The 25,867-nt window shown below is 36.3% G+C and overlaps 1 protein-coding gene and 1 long non-coding RNA gene across 2 annotated transcripts; one reads left to right on the top strand and one right to left on the bottom strand.

Moving 5' to 3' along the window:
* The first annotated feature begins 10,167 nt into the window (after positions 1 to 10,167).
* LOC138322525 (uncharacterized) lies at positions 10,168 to 13,165 on the top strand. Its single transcript, XR_011208414.1, has 4 exons — positions 10,168 to 10,310; positions 11,420 to 11,434; positions 11,830 to 11,853; positions 13,075 to 13,165. It is a non-coding gene; the product is annotated as an uncharacterized lncRNA (long non-coding RNA).
* A 1,945-nt stretch (positions 13,166 to 15,110) lies between these two features.
* Positions 15,111 to 16,022, bottom strand: LOC138322315 (putative acyl--CoA ligase YdaB). The gene has a single exon (XM_069266351.1). It carries the CDS (start codon positions 16,020 to 16,022, stop codon positions 15,111 to 15,113), a length of 912 nt encoding a protein of 303 aa, XP_069122452.1.
* Positions 16,023 to 25,867: the final 9,845 nt, after the last annotated feature.

Here is a 25,867-nt window from a genome sequence, read left to right as displayed (position 1 = left end):
GAAGGGGCTAATTCACGTACCATTTGATACCTGATAATGTTTATGCGGGACAATTGTTTCTATTGGTGATGGAATGACCTAAATAATGATATCCCACACTAAAGTCATTTTAGCAGGAAAATTACAAAGAGTTATATTACGGCCCATCAACACTGGAGATACTTGTCCCGCACAAACGTTATCGAGTGTCGCGAGGTAAATGAATAAGTCTGATTGCAGATTCTATTCTTTGTTGAAAATGGGGTAAAATCGTGGCATTATCAACAAAATGCTTTAAAATCAATGCAATCAAATGTACTGTTCAGTTGAAACTATTATGCAGTCAGAAAATATGCCTTGTGAGCTAAATACAAAGGTTGAAGTTTGTTGCTTTGGTCATTACGCAGGTGGTATGTGAATGTGTCAATTTTTACTGTGAACACCAAGTGACTAGACAATAACAGTTTAGGGAATATGTGGCTATCGACGGCCCTAAACACATGTTTAAATGCACGGCCGCACGTGGTGTGTGATACAAGACAGCACGAAACAATATCTAATTATTGCCATTGCCTGCAAACAGCAAGAATATTTCATCATAGCCATTCTCGTCAAATAATCGCTTAGAAATCCTTTAGCAGATTATTGTATATTGCATTGATTTAAACTATGAAATTGATTTTATTACATATCTTTTCAGCCTTCCTATCAAACGGCCCTTGGGGAGGTAAATTAATTTTATTTTGACATTCATCAGTACAAATCAGTATCTATTTCTTATTATTGATTAACGTAAAAAAATATGAACAATATATAATTTTCTTTATTATGCCCAATAAAATGTACCTGTTTTCTTTGATTTATTCTTGTCAATAAAAACTGTGTTTTTTTAATTATTTCTCGATTTTAATTCTGACGACAGGTGTCGTTGGTAACAAGAAAATATAAAAAGGGGAGATAACACTGTATTATTAATTCGTTTTTGTTAGTTTAAACTCACAGTTTAAGCTCGATATCACTGTTATTTGATCTTATCTTTTCAGGTAGACGATTATCTTAAATTGGTATGTTTGAAATAACCAAATAAATGAATGTATTAGTAATGTGATCTTTACGATAAAGTCATTAAAGCAGAACAACCCATCAAGAAGAATAATATAATCTTTAATCCTGTTGAAGGCGAGACAGGTAAATCTTAACCGATGGGTAAGATTCCTAGGTGGTCAAACACGAGAATTATTAAGAATGTTACCCCGAGGGTTGGGATTCTCCTTGTCTGCCCACTCTTTCTTAACCTATCTGACGTATTTACTGTCGACATCGCACAGATTTATGACAACCTTGATGTGAAGCATGGGTATAGTGTTTGTCGTTACTTCACTGCCATAACCTCATGGTAATAGTGTTGTGATGTCATATTGCTATTCTGTGCGTGCAGATTGGCTTGGCCTGGACAAGATAACGGACGGACATTCTTTTCTATAGACTCTTCGAGGCTTTGCAGAATGTCCATCCATTTTTGTCTATGACTTCATGAGCCAAAACGATATTGAGAATAATGCTGAAGTATAAACCTTTTTTCTGAATATTTTCTTTTTATATTTCAGTGTATGATGCATATGGTAAGATATTGTTTGATGTTTTAAAACCAAGTAATTTCTATAGAAAAATTTGAATTGTCTCGGAGTGTACTACGGTTTTAAGGGAAGTATGTTTTCAACAAAGCTTGAATGATTTCAGTCAATGTGGTAGACATTGTGGATAATAAATGTATATTTTTGACGAAATCCTTATCTGTAGTATCGAACATTACATCCACATTTCCCTATTATCTATAAAGTATGTCACTTTTCTTGTACACTGTAGCGATTGTACTTATATCAACAAATGATGTATCATTATCTATAAAAAAATCTGATTTTATTGCAGTTCGGTCCTATCACTTGTAAAACGGTAAGTCATTACGCTGTTTATTATGCAATAATAATTCAAACATGCTTGTAAATAGCAATTTTACTGCTTTAAAAAGTGACTTCGGCGTTTGTAACAATTTCTCTGATTGGCTAATTACGGCGCAATGATTTTAGAAAAAAAAAGGCTCTCAAGTTTAGAATTTTATAGTTGCAGATTTAATAATACGGACAGAAAACACAATAAGCAATGCACAAATTTAAGTTATATAACATGGAAGATGCTCCACCGCCGACATTTATATACATGATACTCTTCAATTGAACAACCATTGGTGTCAAATCGTGTGTATATATTTTCAATTAACACAAAAAATGATATAGGTTTGAGCAATCAGTACTTCATTCTATATTCATGGTATCCTAATTTTGATATTGTTATTTTAGGTTGTGGATACGTTCATCAAGGTATAATTTACTTTATAGATTTATATGGTTTCGGTGATGATTTCATTCTACTTTTTTGTGTTTAAAGGACCTGTTACAGCTACCACAGGATTTTGCCCACGAACAAATTTAACAAATCGCAAGTGCATTTTGTAGTACTATAACAAGTAAGATACCATTGAAAAATTCAAAAGGCCTCAGGGGAAGATTAAATGTTGCCATTTATTTTCACTATGGTCACTTACTATTGTGAAGTTTGCAAATATAAAAAATGTGTTGGTGTACAATAACCGAAAGTGGGAAACCATTGGAATAAAAATTCGAAAAAAGTAAAAAAAAAAAAAAAAAAAAAAAAATCCCCCATATAATTCCCAACATTTTCTTATTGAAACACCACAAGGCTGCCATTACATTATCTTTATCAATCACATTTTTTTGAGCATTAGATGGAATTTTGCCATTTTTGTTATTAAACATTTTCTTTATTTTTTTTCAGACACACGTATTTAGTCAAAATGCAGAAATATGTACTCTAGAAAATAGTATATAGTTTTGGACCCAAAAGGGAACCGTGGTGTACACCTTAAAAGGGGCAACATTAGGTCATTGGGCATTTTGATTTTTAAAAAAAAATATGTTTTACAGATTCTCTGTCGTAGTACTGCAAAATGCGTAATTCAATGGTAGCTGTAACAGGTCCTTTGCCTTTGAAATTATTCGTAACTTAAAATTTTAATTAAGAGATAACCAATCCATATTTCATATTTCTATGGGCGGTTACTAAAGCCTCATTTTATCATCAAAAAGATTATGCATGCTAGAACTAAACTTTCAGTAAAAGAATAGTTTTCGAATGATGATAGAAGTGAGGGTAAACAAATATTGTCGATTCTCGGAATATTTTGTGACAATAGGTAAGATTTGACTTGAATTAATGAATTTTGTTGAATTAATAGATGAATAACTTTTGGCAAACTTGGGTGACGAACTTTTCTTCTAAATAACAAAATTCCCATTTATAACGAAGGCATCTAAGAAAGTTGTCTCGGGAAGGTGGAAATATGTAGAAATCGTAAATTTCGAGATTGATGGAAATATAGCATGGCCGATTTTCAGTGTTAAAATTAGAAATCGGTTTTTTTTACAGTGTATCTGCGATGGGGTAAGAAATATTTTATCTTTATAATTTATTCAGTGTGTTGCTTATTTGTCAAAGAAAATATAAAATGAAATATATCTAAGAATTAATATTACCATTTTTTAAATTCCTTCTAGGGGTTTGAAAAATGTTATGAAAACTGTGTGGCATTAAATTCCGAATCGAATTATCATAAACGTTTGTTAAAATATATTTTTCATTACTAGATAATGAAATCAATACTCATGGTTGATTTTCCGACTACAATTAGTTTTAATATACAATTTGGTTCAAAAGATTATTTTTTTCTAAATCAATACGCATCCGTCAATAATGGCTCTATTCTGGATTTCTAGTTTCTATCAAGATAACGACGTTTTTTGACATACACTCTGTATATCCAATACATTTCATTTCAGAAAAAGGTGGAGTTCTGCAAGGAGGTATTGTTTGTTTTCGATCCTTTTCACATATATAATGCTTTCAATGTTCAACGAAAATGTCTTTTCTATAACTGTGGATGAAATATTAATTTATTATTAAAAAAGTTACCAATTTTAGCTAAGATATATGTACTCAACTTTAAATCACCTGAGACCAAACTTCATGTGACCTATTACAATGGTATCTTGTCGATCGTCGTGTAACAATTTACATCGTCGACTTCTCAAAAACCACTGAGGCGAAATCACTAAAACTCTGCACAAACCTTCTATGACCCAAGTCCAATTATTATAATGATATGGTTTCCTCTCAACTGGGGGCTTTAGTAGGGATTAAAAGAAGTGATTAAAAACTCATAAATCTTCTCAACTCACAGACGTGGTGGTAACTCTTCCTGATGTAAGGTATCAAAGCCCTGTACAAACAATGTGATGCTGATGACCCTTGGGTCTTACACCTAGGTTTTCCTCCAAGGAAGTATACGATAATTCATATATGCAAAACATATTTTGGAGATCGTTTGTTCCATTTTTTTTTTCAAAACATTAGTCAAATTGTTAGAACTATTAGCATCGGATAGCATATCTGACCCCAGTGCCTGAGGGGCGGGGCCAAAAGAGGTAAAAATAACTATAATTACAAATATCCAAAGACTCACTGGCATTATGACCGTTTACAAATTGTGAATTTCATAGCCCTGAGGACCCATGTTTTCCCATTGAAAAGGTGTTTAAGTTGCTTATATATAAATTATACATTTTAATAATACATAGTAATTATTTCTATGGGAAATGAGTCAACAAAGAAATAACATTTTGACAATATAGCTATATTTGTATGGCTGACCACAGGGGTCTGATGAACGGGGTAAATAAAATAATAATCTAAATAGCTAAACTTTCTCATCAAACATCCATCATAGATAAAAAGGTCAAATAGATGAAATCAGTTACTGATATAGAGATTCCATTTTTCTTGGTCACCAAAATCTTCTATTCTGATACTATGTGTTCCTATTAACCAGGATGGAAGGTGCAGGAGACCAAACAATGTTTGCACATCTTTGGGACATTCTTTATCAGAATTCATATGACCTATAAGGCCTCTTGGATTCTTGTTTTATTTTATCATTATATTTAAAATTTGAAATATATATTTCTATATTAACGGTATATTTGTGTATATAATCCTGTATTACGATGTAATTGTATATATAGCCCTGTATTAACGCTGTAATTGTATATATAGCCCTGTATTAACGATGTAATTGTATATATAGCTCTGTATTAACTATGTAACTGTATATATAAACATGTATTAACGATGTAATTGTGTATGTAACCCTGTATTAACGATATACTTACGTTCATTTACTATAACATCTCCCTATTTTACTTCAGATAACTCGGGAGTACAAAAAGGTACGTCAAAATCATCAGACTATTGTATCATCTTATTTGGTATTTCTTGTGTCTACATCTTCTGACATTTACATCTACAAAATTAGCTTTGTATCAGGAAAAAAAAAACATTCATGCAAAAGCAAACTTGATGAAGATGGATGTTGTATAATGTATATTTGCTTAGTTTCGAAAATATTATTGATATTATTTCTTTTATTTATTACAGTTCCTGAAGAACCCAGAGGTAAGAAATCATAAGACATGGTACAATTCATCAATAGGGATCTACTGATCTAATGCTAATTACCAAGAAAATGACATGGCCTACTGGTGGCCAAATGGTTAAGATGTCTCGACATATCACCAAAAGCCTTGTACCTCTAGGTCACGAGTTTGAATCCCACTTGGGGCAGTTGCCAGGTACTGGTCGCTGTCCGGTGGTTTTAGTCTGGGTACTCCGGATTTCCTCAGCCAACAAACCTGGCACGTCTGTACATGACCCTGGATAGTTTTTAATCAGAATGATCGTTATAGTTCTGATATATATCTTAATCATTAAACATTATTTGATTAAAATGTAATTGCCATGTGAACATTTAAATTATATGTCTAAACCAGCACTAAATCATAAAGGAATTCATATTAGTTAATACGCATGTATAATTACAATATGTTTGTTTTATGTTTTTAACTGAAAATTTAAAGAACATATATAATTGTACATAACCGTTTGGGTTTCAGCTTATGAAGGATAACTGCCACGTAAGTTTATTAAATCATTTATCTTAACAACTTTTGAGTTACTTGTTAAACCAGGAACTTTGTGTTATTTACATAAAGCTACAACGTTCACCTTTTGAAGTTCGTTTTCCTATTATATTATGACAACTACTTTTGTTTATGCTTTAGGATGCTCCCAGAATCTGAAAAAAAAAACAATTAAATTTTTGTTTTTAAAGTAAGTGTTGAACTGGACACACCATTGTGTTTCTGTAGAAGACTGTCATTAACATATTTCTATCGAATGGGGCTAATTCACGTACCATGTGATACCTGATAATGTTTATGCGGGACAATTGTTTCTATTGGTGATGGAATGACCTAAATAATGATATCCCACACTAAAGTCATTTTAGCAGGAAAATTACAAAGAGTTATATTACGGTCCATCACCACTGGAGATACTTGTCCCGCACAAACGTTATCGAGTGTCGCGATGTAAATGAATTAGTCTAATTGCAAATTCTATTCTTTGTTGAAATGGGGTAAAATCGTGGCATTATCAACAAAATGCTTTAAAATCAATGCAATCAAATGTATTGTTCAGTTGAAACTAGCAAGAATATTTCATCATAGTCATTCTCGTCAAATCATCGCTTAGAAAGCCTTTAGCAGATTATTGTATATTGCATTGATTTAAACTATGAAATTGATTTTATTACATATCTTTTCAGCCTTCCTATGAAACGGCCCTTGGGGAGGTAAATTAATTTTATTTTGACATTCATCTGTACAAATCAGTATATATTTCTCATTATTGATTAACGTAAAAAATTATGAACAATATATAATTTTCTTTATTATCCCCAATAAAATGTACCTGTTTTCTTTGATTTATTCTTGCTCTAAACACGACTTAATCGATTCTTTTCAATAAAAATTGTTTTTTTTTTAATTATTTCTCGATTTTAATTCTGACGACAGGTGTCGTTGGTAACAAGAAAATATAAAAAGGGGAGATAACACTGTATTATTAATTCGTTTTTGTTAGTTTAAACTCACAGTTTAAGCTCGACATCACTGTTATTTGATCTTATCTTTTCAGGTAGACGATTATCTTAAATTGGTATGTTTGAAATAACCAAATAAATGAATGTATTAGTAACGTAATCTTTACGATAAAGTCATTAAAGCAGAACAATCCATCAAGAAGAATAATATAATCTTTAATCCTGTTGAAGGCGAGACAGGTAAATCTTAACCGATGGGTAAGATTCCTAGGTGGTCAAACACGAGAATTATTAAGAATGTTACCCCGAGGGTTGGGATTCTCCTTGTCTGCCCACTCTTTCTTAACCTATCTGACGTATTTACTGTAGACATCGCACAGATTTATGACAACATTGATGTGAAGCATGGGTATAGTGTTTGTCGTTACTTCACTGCCATAACCTCATGGTAATAGTGTTGTGATGTCATATTGCTATTCTGTGCGTGCAGATTGGCTTGGCCTGGACAAGATAACGGACGGACATTCTTTTCTATAGACTCTTCGAGTCTTTGCAGAATGTCCATCCGTTTTTGTCTATGACTTCATGAGCCAAAACGATATTGAGAATAATACTGAAGTATAAACCTTTTTCCTGAATATTTTCTTTTTATATTTCAGTGTATGATGTATAAGGTAAGATATTGTTTGATGTTTTAAAACTAAGTAATTTCTATAGAAAATTTAGAATTGTCTCGGAGTGTACTACGGTTTTAAGGGAAGTATGTTTTCAACAAAGCTTGAATGATTTCAGTCAATGTGGTAGACATTGTGGATTATTAATGTATATTTTTGACGAAATCCTTATCTGTAGTATCGAACATTACATCCACATTTCCCTATTATCTATAAAGTATGTCACTTTTCTTGTACACTGTAGCGATTGTACTTATATCAACAAATGATGTATCATTATCTATAAAAAAATCTGATTTTATTGCAGTTCGGTCCTATCACTTGTAAAACGGTAAGTCATTACGCTGTTTATTATGCAATAATAATTCAAACATGCTTGTAAATAGCAATTTTACTGCTTTAAAAAATGACTTCGGCGTTTGTAACGATTTCTCTGATTGGCTAATTACGGCGCAATGATTTTAGAAAAAAACCGTCTCTCAAGTTTATAATTTTATAGGTGCAGATTTAATAATAGAGAGCAACCAACTAAATGATTTTACATAGACCACAGTGTTAAACTTTGTTAAAGTTTTGTAATGTATTATTAAAACAAATAAATATTAGTTAGGTATTGTGTCCTATAATTAAAGTCTAGGTTCTCATATAACACTAAATAGAAAAAAAAGTTTGGGTCCTTCTGCTCAAACTCCAACCAGGGTAGCTTTATTGAAATCAGGCGCATTTTGCACTAAAAAATACTGAAATTCTAATGTTTTTACCTATTCATTATCAAAGTTGATATTTTGAACCTAAATCTCAATGTGAATTTCCAAATTCATATCATGGTTATCTAGGAATAATTACCTGTCAGAAAACATCTTTTTTTTATTTAGTTGGTTGATCCCTATAGCAGAAATTAAAATTCTAATACTCACCTATGATGTAAAGTGTATTTCGGCTGTATGTCAAATCTGTAATATGAACTTAATCGGTCAAGTGGTTTGTCCAGGACAGGGCTTCACCTTCGGACAGTCACCCGCGGAGTAATTCTGAAAACATGAAATATTGAACTTACACACTGTGTTGATTAATTGCAAATTATGTATTAAATATTGAAATAGTATTAATGTTGTTTAAGTTAATTATTGGTTACATCATTAAACTTTCTGAATATAATGAAAAAATAGGAAAAGTCCCCAGCCAAGGGGAGATAATCCATTACATAATCAGGTACCCCTATAATATAGAAAATGTCAAGATTTTGGAAGAAAACCAGATATACCAAATCTTTTACATATTCAAATTTACCAGGAACATGGTTCCAGAGCCTTTCTGTTTAAAATAAACAAATTAAACAAAGATCAAACCTGTAATGAGCACAAAAGATGCATGTCTTTGTCCATGACGGGAATCTGTGCAACCAACACATATTTCCGGAAATCTTGAATGACCCTGAAACACCATTAATATGTTTCATTAAAGGAAAAAAATATTCACAAAATGGTATTTTTCATCATTATAACATAAAATGCATACTTTTGATAAACTAAATTAGCCCTAATATTACAATTAATCAGTACAATTAGCTAAATTAGCTTACCTGAGATGACCCACCCCCACCCCCAACCCTCCCACCCATGATACCTGGCAGGTATAAATACCACACCCCAAACTAGACATTATGTAATACAATGTAATTGTCTCCCCTTAATGTTACCAATTTCAAATGTATAAGCTGTAACTTATGTTTTATACCTTTATGGCTTTCGGCACTCCAATATGGCAGAGACGACTGACCCCCCAATTTCTTGATTTGACCGCTAATTCCTGGTTCACCTAAACTGGAACATGCATACAGTTCCGTGAACTAAATTCTGACAACTGAGGAGACCATGCACCGCGCACCCATGTGATCGTACCCATCTGATGTTAAACGCACAAGACACACGTTTACAGCCGTGCTAATTACCTGAATCTACGTTATATGTACCATAAACTTACTGGCCAATTCTAAATAAACTGCATGCATAGTCACAGTGACACATATTATTCTAAAACTTGGCGACTTACCTTTGTATCCATGGACTCACTCGGCTCCAGTGACTGACTCTTATACTTCCGGTTGCGTTCGCTATAGAGAGCAACCAACTAAATGATTTTACATAGACCACAGTGTTAAACTTTGTTAAAGTTTTGTAATGGTTATCTATGAATAATTACCTGTCAGAAAACATTTTTACTTTTGAAATTCATAATTAGCCAGCCAATCAGCGGCCGGGTTAAAATTCTATCCTGGGCTCAATCTTGTATACACAGGGGCCATTTCAAAGATCTTTTTTTATTTAGTTGGTTGATCCCTAATACGGACAGAAAACACAATAAGCAATGCACAAATTTAAGTTATATAACATGGAAGATGCTCCACCGCCGACATATATATACATGATACTCATCAATTGAACAACCATTGGTGTCAAATCGTGTGTATATATTTTCAATTAACACAAAAAATGATATAGGTTTGAGCAATCAGTACTTCATTCTATATTCATGGTATCCTAATTTTGATATTGTTATTTTAGGTTGTGGATACGTTCATCAAGGTATAATTTACTTTATAGATTTATATGGTTTCGGTGATGATTTCATTCTACTTTTTTGTGTTTAAAGGACCTGTTACAGCTACCACAGGATTTTGCCCACGAACAAATTTAACAAATCGCAAGTGCATTTTGTAGTACTATAACAAGTAAGATACCATTGAAAAATTCAAAAGGCCTCAGGGGAAGATTAAATGTTGCCATTTATTTTCACTATGGTCACTTACTATTGTGAAGTTTGCAAATATAAAATGTGTTGGTGTACAATAACCGAAAGTGGGAAACCATTGGAATAAAAATTCGAAAAAAAAAATCCCCCATATAATTCCCTACACTTTCTTATTGAAACACCACAAGGCTGCCATTACATTATCTTTATCAATAAAATTTTTTTGAGCATTAGATGGAATTTTGCCATTTTTGGGATTCCCGATACTGTAAACATTTTCTTTAATTTTTTCCAGACACACGTATTTAGTCAAAATGCAGAAATATGTACTCTAGAAAATAGTATATCGTTTTGGACCCAAAAGGGAACCATGGTGTACACCTTAAAAGGGGCAACATTAGATCATTGGGCATTTTGATTTTTTTAAAAATATGTTTTACAGATTCTCTGTCGTAGTACTGCAAAATGCATAATTCAATGGTAGCTGTAACAGGTCCTTTGCCTTTAAAATTATTCGTAACTTAAAATTTTAATTAAGAGATAACCAATCCATATTTCATATTTCTATGGGCGGTTACTAAAGCCTCATTTTATCATCAAAAAGATTATGCATGCTAGAACTAAACTTTCAGTAAAAGAATAGTTTTCGAATGATGATAGAAGTGAGGGTAAACAAATATTGTCGATTCTCGGAATATTTTGTGACAATAGGTAAGATTTGACTTGAATTAATGAATTTTGTTGAATTAATAGATGAATAACTTTTGGCAAACTTGGGTGACGAACTTTTCTTCTAAATAACAAAATTCCCATTTATAACGAAGGCATCTAAGAAAGTTGTCTCGGGAAGGTGGAAATATGTAGAAATCGTAAATTTCGAGATTGATGGAAATATGGCATGGCCGATTTTCAGTGTTAAAATTAGAAATCGGTTTTTTTTCAGTGTATCTGCGATGGGGTAAGAAATATTTTATCTTTATAATTTATTCAGTGTGTTGCTTATTTGTCAAAGAAAATATAAAATGAAATATATCTAAGAATTAATATTACCATTTTTAAAATTCCTTCTAGGGGTTTGAAAAATGTTATGAAAACTGTGTGGCATTAAATTCCGAATCGAATTATCATAAACGTTTGTTAAAATATATTTTTCATTACTAGATAATGAAATCAATACTCATGGTTGATTTTCCGACTACAATTAGTTTTAATATACAATTTGGTTCAAAAGATTATTTTTTTCTAAATCAATACGCATCCGTCAATAATGGCTCTATTCTGGATTTCTAGTTTCTATCAAGATAACGACGTTTTTTGACATACACTCTGTATATCCAATACATTTCATTTCAGAAAAAGGTGGAGTTCTGCAAGGAGGTATTGTTTGTTTTCGATCCTTTTCACATATATAATGCTTTCAATGTTCAACGAAAATGTCTTTTCTATAACTGTGGATGAAATATTAATTTATTATTAAAAAAGTTACCAATTTTAGCTAAGATATATGTACTCAACTTTAAATCACCTGAGACCAAACTTCATGTGACCTATTACAATGGTATCTTGTCGATCGTCGTGTAACAATTTACATCGTCGACTTCTCAAAAACCACTGAGGCGAAATCACTAAAACTCTGCACAAACCTTCTATGACCCAAGTCCAATTATAATGATATGGTTTCCGCTCAACTGGGGGCTTTAGTAGGGATTAAAAGAAGTGATTAAAAACTCATAAATCTTCTCAACTCACAGACGTGGTGGTAACTCTTCCTGATGTAAGGTATCAAAGCCCTTTACAAACAATGTGATGCTCATGACCCTTGGGTCTTACACCTAGGTTTTCCTCCAAGGAAGTATACGATAATTCATATATGCAAAACATATTTTGGGGATCGTTTGTTCCATTTTTTCAAAACATTAGTCAAATTGTTAGAACTATTAGCATCGGATAGCATATCAACACTATAGCTGCATTAGGCCCGGCTGACCTCAGTGCCTGAGGGGCGGGGCCAAAAGAGGTAAAAATAACTATAATTACAAATATCCAAAGACTCACTGGCATTATGACCGTTTACAAATTGTGAATTTCATAGCCCTGAGGACCCATGTTTTCCCATTGAAAAGGTGTTTAAGTTGCTTATATATAAATTATACATTTTAATAATATATTCTAATTATTTCTATGGGAAATGAGTCAACAAAGAAATAACATTTTGACAATATAGCTATATTTGTATGGCTGACCACAGGGGTCTGATGAACGGGGTAAATAAAATAATAATCTAAATAGCTAAACTTTCTCATCAAACATCCATCATAGATTAAAAGGTCAAATAGATGAAATCAGTTACTTATATAGAGATTCCATTTTCCTTGGTCACCAAAATCTTTATTCTGATACTATGTGTTCCTATTAACCAGAATGGAAGGTGCAAGGGACCAAACAATGTTTGCACATCTTTGGGACATTCTTTATCAGAACTCATGTGACCTTTAAGGCCTCTTGGATTCTTGTTTTATTTTATCATTATATTTAATTTCATTGATAACGAGACGAATTTAAAATATTACTTACAATCATGCTTTTGGACATTTTAAGACTAGTCGCCCGCAAAGTAATGGACGACTCCAGTAGTGACTGTGCTTGGGCCAACTATCTAAATCAGGATCACAGAGAACCGATTTTGCCGACTTCATAGTCCGTGTTCAAAATATTCATTTTTTTGTGAATAAATGATTTTATGCATCTATTCATCTTCTCTTTTATCTTTTTACTTATTTATGCTTGTTTTGGTCTAATTTAGATTTCGGAAGGGTTACCTCCCCTATGTCTTCAAACCGTAACGGAAATGCATGGTTGTAGACATACTAACTCGATTTTTTCAGTATTTGTATACTAGAGTACTTTTTTAACCAAAATTACATAACACAATTACATAATAAGTACATGATTTAGATAATAAGATTAAGATTGTATGCATTGGAGCTAACATTATATATTACTGTAGACTCGTACATTGTTGACACAAGTCCACAGAGTTTGGAATATATTTCTGTCACAAAATAACCATAAATTGTACAACTGCGTACACGTAGGTTCAACATCAGACAATCTGATGAAATACGCAAATCATTGTGCGTGATTCATGTACTTGCATGATTTTTAGGTCATTTGACCCGAAGGGTCAGGATGATCTATTGTCATCATGCACCGTCCGTCGTCGTCGCCGTGCGCCGTGCGTAAATTTTTCATTCAAACGACTTCTTATCAATAACCGAAAGGCCCAGGGTCTGATATTGGACCTTTAGCATGCTGGAATAAAGGGCTACCAAGTTTGGTCAAATGAATGACTTTGACCTTCATTTAAGGTCACAAGGGTCAAAAAGGCTAAAATCTTTAAACAACTTTTCAATAACCAGATAGTTCAGGGTACTGATATTGGGCCTGTAGCATGCTGGGATGAAGGGCAACCAAGTTTGTTCAAATGAATGACTTTGACCTTCATTTAAGGTCACAGGGGTGAAATAGGCTAAAATCCTTTACACAACTTCTTGTGAATAACTAAGAGGCCTAGAGACCTGATATTTGGCCCCTAACATGCTGGGATGAAGGGCTATCAAGTTTGTTCAAATGAATGACCTTGATCTTCATTCAAGGTCACAGGGGTCAAATAGGCTTAAATCTTTAAATGACTTTTTCTCAAGAATCGGAAGGCCCAAGATACTCATCTTGGGCTTACAGCATGCTTGAATGAAGGGCTACTAAGTTTGTTTAAATGAATGACCTTGACCTTCATTAAAGGTCACAGGGATATAATAGGCTTAAATCTTTAAACGACTTCTTCTCAAGAACTGAAAGGCCCAGGATACTCTTATCGGGCTGCAGCATGCTTTGATGAAAGGCTACCAAATTGTTCATATTATTGACCTTGACTGTCATTCAAGGTCACAGGGGTCAAAAAGGCTAAAATATTTAAACGACTTCTTCTCAAGAACCAGAACCCCAACCCCCCACCCGAGAACTGATATTGGGCCTGTAGCATGCTGGGATAAAGGACTATCATGTTTGTTCTAATGAATGACATTGGTCATCATTTTAGGTCACAGGGGTCAAATAGGTTACAATCATTTAAACAATTTCTTGTAAATAACTAACAGGCCTAGAGACCTGATATTTGGCCCCTGGCATGCTTTGATGAAGGGATACCATATTTGTTTAAAAAAAATGAACTAGATCTTCATTCAAGATCACAGGGGTCCAAATGGCTAAAATCATATGTTGTATTGTGCTAATAGTCAGATGACCGTTAAGGCCCATGGGCCTCTTGTTGTGACCACACTTTAGAAATAAATTCCATAAATGCTAATTTACCTTTATTCAGTTGCTAATCTAGTATGCATTATAGTTATGTAAACAACCATAACAAATTAGAGTAAAAATTTCTTTGCCGAATGTGAAATAGACAATTTTGTTGCTTTCAGAACTTATTTACTGTCTCAAATTATCCATGTTTGCCATATATTAAGCTGCATATACGTTTGGTTTTTGATAGCAATTAAAGTAGCCATGGTGTCCAATTCGGGGATACTAATTCGATTGTTTTAGGAATGAAATGGCCTTTACTATTTGCCACATTAGTCTTTTGATAGATGTAAACGTCTAACAGCCTCGTTTTGAATAGCTCTTCTGTTCAGTTTGCTATTTGGCAATGACGCAAACTCTTCAAACTTGACGTAGTATGCAGGCAAAACACCAAGACCGTCAAGTGTGCAGTCTGCGAAGAGGTTTTCCTCACAGAACTTTTTGACGTCATCTTCCATGAGTTCTGACATTTCGAAGCTCACGAAGCAGATGCATACTTCTTCCATCAACCTTTTGTCAGGGACAGGCACAGTACATACATACTTGATCGATGACATATGTTTGATGAGATCTTCTAACAATCCAGGGTATATCTTCCGCCCGCCTCGTGAAATAACGTCCTTTTCCTTCCCGAGAATCGCAAGACTCATATTACTGCTAACTTTCCCAATGTCCACTGTTCGAAACCATGACCCCGGTGCAAAGGCATTCGCCGTCAGCTCTTGATTACCGAAGTATCCCTTCATCGTACAAGGACCACGAACTTGTACCATGCCGACCGTTTCTAAGGGTACCGGATGATCTTCCTCGTCCACAACTCGGACCTCAACACCAGGGTAAGGCTTCCCAACCTCTCCTGGTCTCAAAGACTGTCCCGCGGCTAAAGGACCGTACATGTTTAGGCCAAATACTTCAGTACATCCATAAACAATAACCATGTGTAAACAGAATCTTTCCATTATCTTGGTGCAGTGATTGTCGATAATTTGGCCACCAGTAGAAACATGACATAACCTGAATCCATCTTCAGTTGTACTTTCTGGAAGGGCAAGGAGATCGCTGATCACATATGGAAATAACAAGGCATCTGTGCACTTTTCTTCTTTCATGACTGCCCATAAAAACTCTGCATTATTTACAGTCACCGTTAAAGAAGCGTCAATGAATACCCTTGATCTGCGCATAAGTAAATGTAATTCAGGCGAGCCACCTATCCAGCTAAAGGGCCTATCATTGAAATCAACACTTTCATATTCCAAATCAGGATACCACGATAATGGATAACAGGCAATGTTAAAATATGTGTGACAACCATCTTTGATTTGCCTGTGCTACCAGATGTGCATAAAATCACCGCTTTTTCCTCTGGAAATGTGCTGAAATGTGCTTGGCATCTCTACTGCATCTAGATCCATTCCATTTATGTCTGTTAGTGTTACTGGTTTGTCAAATTCTTTCAAATCCATTTCGAGAAGGAATAATACCCTGATATTTCCCTCTGCGGTGTCGTTAGAACTACAATGCTTGAGCATAGCTTTCGTAGGTTGTAATAGTTCATACTGTTCTCCTGGGTCAACGATGACAAATTTTGCGCCTGTTGTTTCTAACGTTTGACGTGCATCTGCAGCATTAGACATCTCAATTTTAACATTCAAGATGACAGCACCAGCGCTCAGGATCCCCACGTAACCAATAACCATTTCTAGTGTGTTTGGGCCAATCAAAGCAATCTTATCACACTTTTGTATGCCTTTTGATACCAGATATCTAGCGAGATGATTACCTCTCTCATATAATTCTTTGTTAGTTATGCTACTTCTTGATCCATCGGGCCTTCGGTGAATGAATATCTCTTGATCTGGGTGACTATCTGCGCTGGCTTCCACCACTCTTGGAAGAGTTGTGTAGTTGAATGATTTTGCTGGACTGGTATACAGATAGCTAAGTTGGGTAGGTGATGCCATGTTCAATTTCTGAAATTAAAGCATTGTTTTGGTTACAGACACCGGTTTCCTAAAATGGGTAAGTTTTTACAACCTGAGTAAGAATCCGTTTATTAAGGGAAAGATAAAAATAACAAAAACTCAGATGTACTAATTTATTTATCTGTAATAGGAATATGAGTACATGTGAGGTATAGGTATAGAAAGTGGAAAGTACATGTGAGGTAGGTATTTATAGTGGACAGTACATGTGAGGTAGGTATAGATAGTGGAAAGTACATGTGAGGTATTTATAGTGGACAGTACATGTGAGGTAAGTATTGATAGTGGAAAGTACATGTGAGGTAGATATTGATAGTGGACAGTACATGTGAGGTAAGTATTGATAGTGGAAAGTACATGTGAGGTAGATATTGATAGTGGAAAGTACATGTGAGGTAGCTATTGATAGTGGAAAGTACATGTGAGGTAGATATTGATAGTGGACAGTACATGTGAGGTATTTATAGTGGACAGTACATGTGAGGTAGGTATAGATAGTGGACAGTACATGTGAGGTAGGTATTGATAGTGGACAGTACATGTGAGGTAGGTATAGATAGTGGACAGTACATGTGAGGTAGGTATTGATAGTGGACAGTACATGTGAGGTATTATTGATAGTGGACAGTACATGTGAGGTAGGTATAGATAGTGGACAGTACATGTGAGGTAGGTATTGATAGTGGACAGTACATGTGAGGTAGGTATAGATAGTGGACAGTACATGTGAGGTAGGTATTGATAGTGGACAGTACATGTGAGGTATAGGTATTGATAGTGGACAGTACATGTGAGGTAGGTATAGATAGTGACAGTACATGTGAGGTAAGGTATTGATAGTGGACAGTACATGTGAGGTATAGTATAGATAGTGGACAGTACATGTGAGGTAGGTATTGATAGTGGACAGTACATGTGAGGTATTTGATAGTGGACAGTACATGTGAGGTATAGTATGATAGTGACAGTACATGTGAGGTAGGTATTGATAGTGGACAGTACATGTGAGGTAGGTATTGATAGTGGACAGTATGTGAGGTATATTGATAGTGGACAGTACATGTGAGGTAGGTAAAGATAGTGGACAGTACATGTGAGGTATACATGTATTGATAGTGGACAGTACATGTGAGGTAGGTATAGATAGTGGACAGTACATGTGAGGTAGGTATAGATAGTGGACAGTACATGTGAGGTAGGTATAGATAGTGGACAGTACATGTGAGGTAGGTATTGATAGTGGACAGTACATGTGAGGTAGGTATTGATAGTGGACAGTACATGTGAGGTAGGTATAGATAGTGGACAGTACATGTGAGGTAGGTATTGATAGTGGACAGTACATGTGAGGTATAGGTATAGATAGTGGACAGTACATGTGAGGTAGGTATTGATAGTGGACAGTACATGTGAGGTAGGTATTGATAGTGGACAGTACATGTGAGGTAGTAGATAGTGGACAGTACATGTGAGGTAGGTATTGATAGTGGACAGTACATGTGAGGTAGGTATTATAGTGGACAGTACATGTGAGGTAGGTATAGATAGTGGACAGTACATGTGAGGTAGGTATTGATAGTGGACAGTACATGTGAGGTAGGTATAGATAGTGGACAGTACATGTGAGGTAGGTATTGATAGTGGACAGTACATGTGTGGTAGGTATAGATAGTGGACAGTACATGTGAGGTATTGATAGTGGACAGTACATGTGAGGTAGGTATAGATAGTGGACAGTACATGTGAGGTAGGTATTGATAGTGGACAGTACATGTGAGGTATTGATAGTGGACAGTACATGTGAGGTAGGTATATTGATAGTGGACAGTACATGTGAGGTATGTATAGATAGTGGACAGTACATGTGAGGTAAATATAGATAGTGGACAGTACATGTGAGGTATAGGTATTGATAGTGGACAGTACATGTGAGGTATAGGTATTGATAGTGGACAGTACATGTGAGGTAGGTATTGATAGTGGACAGTACATGTGAGGTAGGTATAGATAGTGGACAGTACATGTGAGGTAGGTATAGATAGTGGACAGTACATGTGAGGTATTATAGATAGTGGACAGTACATGTGAGGTATTGATAGATAGTGGACAGTACATGTGAGGTAGGTATAGATAGTGGACAGTACATGTGAGGTATAGGTATAGATAGTGGACAGTACATGTGAGGTAGGTATTGATAGTGGACAGTACATGTGAGGTAGCTATTGATAGTGGACAGTACATGTGAGGTAGGTATTGATAGTGGACAGTACATGTGAGGTATAGGTATAGATAGTGGACAGTACATGTGAGGTAGGTATAGATAGTGGACAGTACATGTGAGGTATAGGTATAGATAGTGGACAGTACATGTGAGGTAGGTATTGATAGTGGACAGTACATGTGAGGTAGCTATTGATAGTGGACAGTACATGTGAGGTAGGTATAGATAGTGGACAGTACATGTGAGGTATAGGTATAGATAGTGGACAGTACATGTGAGGTATAGGTATTGATAGTGGACAGTACATGTGAGGTAGGTATAGATAGTGGACAGTACATGTGAGGTAGGTATTGATAGTGGACAGTACATGTGAGGTAGGTATTGATAGTGGGACAGTACATGTGAAGGTATTGATAGTTATTGATAGTGGACAGTACATGTGAGGTAGGTATAGATAGTGGACAGTACATGTGAGGTAGGTATAGATAGTGGACAGTACATGTGAGGTAGGTATTGATAGTGGACAGTACATGTGAGGTAGGTATAGATAGTGGACAGTACATGTGAGGTAGGTATTGATAGTGGACAGTACATGTGAGGTAGGTTTAGATAGTGGACAGTACATGTGAGGTAGGTATGATAGTGGACAGTACATGTGAGGTAGGTATTGATAGTGGACAGTACATGTGAGGTAGGTATTGATAGTGGACAGTACATGTGAGGTAGGTATATGATAGTGGACAGTACATGTGAGGTAGGTATTGATAGTGGACAGTACATGTGAGGTATGGTATAGATAGTGGACAGTACATGTGAGGATAGGTATAGATAGTGGACAGTACATGTGAGGTAAGGTATTGATAGTGGACAGTACATGTGAGGTATATAGATAGTGGACAGTACATGTGAGGTATAGTATAGATAGTGGACAGTACATGTGAGGTAGGTATAGATAGTGGACAGTACATGTGAGGTAGGTATAGATAGTGGACAGTACATGTGAGGTAAGGTATGATAGTGGACAGTACATGTGAGGTAGGTATTGATAGTGGACAGTACATGTGAGGTAGGTATAGATAGTGGACAGTACATGTGAGGTAGGTATAGATAGTGGACAGTACATGTGAGGTATATGGATAGTGGACAGTACATGTGAGGTAGGTATTAGATAGTGGACAGTACATGTGAGGTATAGTATAGATAGTGGACAGTACATGTGAGGTAGGTATAGATAGTGGACAGTACATGTGAGGTAGGTATAGATAGTGGACAGTACATGTGAGGTAGGTATAGATAGTGGACAGTACATGTGAGGTATAGGTATTGATAGTGGACAGTACATGTGAGGTAGGTATAGATAGTGGACAGTACATGTGAGGTATAGGTATAGATAGTGGACAGTACATGTGAGGTAGGTATAGATAGTGGACAGTACATGTGAGGTAGGTATTGTATAGATAGTGGACAGTACATGTGAGGTAGGTATAGATAGTGGACAGTACATGTGAGGTAGGTATTGATAGTGGACAGTACATGTGAGGTATTGATAGTGGACAGTACATGTGAGGTAGGTATTGATAGTGGACAGTACATGTGAGGTAGGTATTGATAGTGGACAGTACATGTGAGGTAGGTATGAGTGCGTATGATAGATGGACAGTACATGTGAGGTAGGTATAGATAGTGGACAGTACATGTGAGGTAGGTATATAGATAGTGGACAGTACATGTGAGGTAGGTATTGATAGTGGACAGTACATATGAGGTAGGTATAGATAGTGGACAGTACATGTGAGGTAGCTATTGATAGTGGACAGTACATGTGAGGTAGGTATAGATAGTGGACAGTACATGTGAGGTAGGTATAGATAGTGGACAGTACATGTGAGGTAGAGTGTAGGTATTGATAGTGGACAGTACATGTGAGGTAGGTATTGATAGTGGACAGTACATGTGAGGTAGGTATTGATAGTGGACAGTACATGTGAGGTAGGTATTGATAGTGGACAGTACATGTGAGGTATGGATAGTGGACAGTACATGTGAGGTAGGTATAGATAGTGGACAGTACATGTGAGGTAAGTATAGATAGTGGACAGTACATGTGAGGTAGGTATTGATAGTGGACAGTACATGTGAGGTAGGTATAGATAGTGGACAGTACATGTGAGGTAGGTATTGATAGTGGACAGTACATGTGAGGTAGGTATTGATAGTGGACAGTACATGTGAGGTATAGGTATAGATAGTGGACAGTACATGTGAGGTAGGTATAGATAGTGGACAGTACATGTGAGGTAGGTATTGATAGTGGACAGTACATGTGAGGTAGGTATAGATAGTGGACAGTACATGTGAGGTAGGTATTGATAGTGGACAGTACATGTGAGGTAGCTATTGATAGTGGACAGTACATGTGAGGTAGGTATTGATAGTGGACAGTACATGTGAGGTATTGATAGTGGACAGTACATGTGAGGTAGGTATAGATAGTGGACAGTACATGTGAGGTAGGTATTGATAGTGGACAGTACATGTGAGGTAGGTATTGATAGTGGACAGTACATGTGAGGTAGGTATTGATAGTGGACAGTACATGTGAGGTATTGATAGTGGACAGTACATGTGAGGTAGTATTGATAGTGGACAGTACATGTGAGGTAGGTATTGATAGTGGACAGTACATGTGAGGTAAATATTGATAGTGGACAGTACATGTGAGGTAGGTATTGATAGTGGACAGTACATGTGAGGTAGGTATTGATAGTGGACAGTACATGTGAGGTATAGGTATAGATAGTGGACAGTACATGTGAGGTAGGTATTGATAGTGGACAGTACATGTGAGGTAGGTATTGATAGTGGACAGTACATGTGAGGTAGGTATTGATAGTGGACAGTACATGTGAGGTAGGTATTGATAGTGGATAGTACATGTGAGGTATAGTATTGATAGTGGACAGTACATGTGAGGTAGGTATTGATAGTGGACAGTACATGTGAGGTAGGTATATTGATAGTGGACAGTACATGTGAGGTAGGTATTGATAGTGGACAGTACATGTGAGGTAGTATAGATAGTGGACAGTACATGTGAGGTATAGGTATAGATAGTGGACAGTACATGTGAGGTAGGTATTGATAGTGGACAGTACATGTGAGGTAGGTATAGATAGTGGACAGTACATGTGAGGTAGGTATAGATAGTGGACAGTACATGTGAGGTAGGAGGTATTGATAGTGGACAGTACATGTGAGGTAGGTATTGATAGTGGACAGTACATGTGAGGTATAGGTATTGATAGTGGACAGTACATGTGAGGTAGGTATTGATAGTGGACAGTACATGTGAGGTATAGGTATAGATAGTGGACAGTACATGTGAGGTAGGTATAGATAGTGGACAGTACATGTGAGGTAAATATAGATAGTGGACAGTACATGTGAGGTAGGTATATGATAGTGGACAGTACATGTGAGGTATATAGATAGTGGACAGTACATGTGAGGTAGGTATAGATAGTGGACAGTACATGTGAGGTAGGTATTGATAGTGGACAGTACATGTGAGGTAGGTATTGATAGTGGACAGTACATGTGAGGTATTGATAGTGGACAGTACATGTGAGGTAGGTATAGATACAGTACATGTGGGTAGTGGACAGTACATGTGAGGTATAGGTATAGATAGTGGACAGTACATGTGAGGTAGGTATTGATAGTGGACAGTACATGTGAGGTAGGTATAGATAGTGGACAGTACATGTGAGGTATAGGTATAGATAGTGGACAGTACATGTGAGGTATAGGTATAGATAGTGGACAGTACATGTGAGGTAGGTATTGATAGTGGACAGTACATGTGAGGGTATTGATAGTGGACAGTACATGTGAGGTATAGGTATAGATAGTGGACAGTACATGTGAGGTAGGTATAGATAGTGGACAGTACATGTGAGGTAGTTATTGATAGTGGACAGTACATGTGAGGTAGGTATAGATAGTGGACAGTACATGTGAGTTAGCTATTGATAGTGGACAGTACATGTGAGGTATGGTATAGATAGTGGACAGTACATGTGAGGTAGGTATAGATAGTGGACAGTACATGTGAGGTAGGTATAGATAGTGGACAGTACATGTGAGGTAGTATAGATAGTGGACAGTACATGTGAGGTAGGTATTGATAGTGGACAGTACATGTGAGGTATAGTATAGATAGTGGACAGTACATGTGAGGTAGGTATAGTATAGTGGACAGTACATACTGTGAGGTAGGTATAGATAGTGGACAGTACATGTGAGGTAGGTATTGATAGTGGACAGTACATGTGAGGTAGGTATAGATAGTGGACAGTACATGTGAGGTAGGTATAGATAGTGGACAGTACATGTGAGGTAGGTATAGATAGTGGACAGTACATGTGAGGTAGGTATAGATAGTGGACAGTACATGTGAGGTAGGTATAGATAGTGGACAGTACATGTGAGGTAGGTATTGATAGTGGACAGTACATGTGAGGTAGGTATAGATAGTGGACAGTACATGTGAGGTAGGTATAGATAGTGGACAGTACATGTGAGGTAGGTATAGATAGTGGACAGTACATGTGAGGTAGGTATTGATAGTGGACAGTACATGTGAGGTAGGTATAGATAGTGGACAGTACATGTGAGGTAGGTATTGATAGTGGACAGTACATGTGAGGTAGGTATAGATAGTGGACAGTACATGTGAGGTAGGTATAGATAGTGGACAGTACATGTGAGGTATAGTATAGATAGTGGACAGTACATGTGAGGTAGGTATTGATAGTGGACAGTACATGTGAGGTAGGTATTGATAGTGGACAGTACATGTGAGGTAGGTATAGATAGTGGACAGTACATGTGAGGTAGGTATTGATAGTGGACAGTACATGTGAGGTATAGGTATTGATAGTGGACAGTACATGTGAGGTAGGTATAGATAGTGGACAGTACATGTGAGGTAGGTATTGATAGTTGGACAGTACATGTGAGGTATAGGTATAGATAGTGGACAGTACATGTGAGGTAGGTATTGATAGTGGACAGTACATGTGAGGTAGGTATTGATAGTGGACAGTACATGTGAGGTAGGTATAGATAGTGGACAGTACATGTGAGGTAGGTATAGATAGTGGACAGTACATGTGAGGTAGGTATAGATAGTGGACAGTACATGTGAGGTTGGTGTAGTATTATACATGATAGTGGACAGTACATGTGAGGTTGGTATAAGATAGTGGACAGTACATGTATAGTAGGTATAGATAGTGGACAGTACATGTGAGGTAGGTATAGATAGTGGACAGTACATGTGAGGTAGGTATAGATAGTGGACAGTACATGTGAGGTAGGTATTAGATAGTGGACAGTACATGTGAGGTAGGTATTGATAGTGGACAGTACATGTGAGGTAGGTATATGATAGTGGACAGTACATGTGAGGTATGTATAGATAGTGGACAGTACATGTGAGGTAGGTATAGATAGTGGACAGTACATGTGAGGTATAGGTATTGATAGTGGACAGTACATGTGAGGAGTAAGGTATAGATAGTGGACAGTACATGTGAGGTAGGTATTGATAGTGGACAGTACATGTGAGGTAGGTATAGATAGTGGACAGTACATGTGAGGTATAGGTATTGATAGTGGACAGTACATGTGAGGTAGGTATTGATAGTGGACAGTACATGTGAGGTAGGTATAGATAGTGGACAGTACATGTGAGGTAGGTATTGATAGTGGACAGTACATGTGAGGTAGAGTATTGATAGTGGACAGTACATGTGAGGTAGGTATTGATAGTGGACAGTACATGTGAGGTAGGTATTGATAGTTGACAGTACATGTGAGGTATAGGTGTAGATAGTGGACAGTACATGTGAGGTAGGTATTGATAGTGGACAGTACATGTGAGGTAGGTATTGATAGTTGACAGTACATGTGAGGTATAAATATAGATAGTGGACAGTACATGTGAGGTATAGGTATAGATAGTGGACAGTACATGTGAGGTAGGTATAGATAGTGGAAAGTACATGTGAGGTAGGTATAGATAGTGGACAGTACATGTGAGGTAGGTATAGATAGTGGACAGTACATGTGAGGTAGCTATTGATAGTGGACAGTACATGTGAGGTAGGTATAGATAGTGGACAGTACATGTGAGTAGTAGGTATTGATAGTGGACAGTACATGTGAGGTATTGATAGTGGACAGTACATGTGAGGTATTGATAGTGGACAGTACATGTGAGGCAGGTATTGATAGTGGACAGTACATGTGAGGTATGGTGTATAGATAGTGGACAGTACATGTGAGGTAGGTATTGATAGTGGACAGTACATGTGAGAGGTAGGTATTGATAGTGGACAGTACATGTGAGGTAGGTATTGATAGTGGACAGTACATGTGAGGTATAGGTATAGATAGTGGACAGTACATGTGAGGTAGGTATAGTTAGTGGACAGTACATGTGAGGTAGGTATAGATAGTGCACAGTACATGTGAGGTAGGTATAGATAGTGGACAGTACATGTGAGGTAGGTATAGATAGTGGACAGTACATGTGAGGTAGGTATAGATAGTGGACAGTACATGTGAGGTAGGTATTGATAGTGGACAGTACATGTGAGGTAGTATAGATAGTGGACAGTACATGTGAGGTAGGTATTAATAGTGGACAGTACAGTGGACGTAGGTGAGGTAGGTATAGATAGTGGACAGTACATGTGAGGTTAGGTATAGATAGTGGACAGTACATGTGAGGTAGGTATAGATAGTGGACAGTACA

Source organism: Argopecten irradians, chromosome 4 (genome assembly GCF_041381155.1).
Source record: "Argopecten irradians isolate NY chromosome 4, Ai_NY, whole genome shotgun sequence".
Classification (NCBI taxonomy): Eukaryota; Metazoa; Mollusca; class Bivalvia; order Pectinida; family Pectinidae; genus Argopecten; species Argopecten irradians.
Note: the sequence above shows the minus strand (reverse complement) of the source record. Positions and strands in the feature narration are given on the sequence as shown.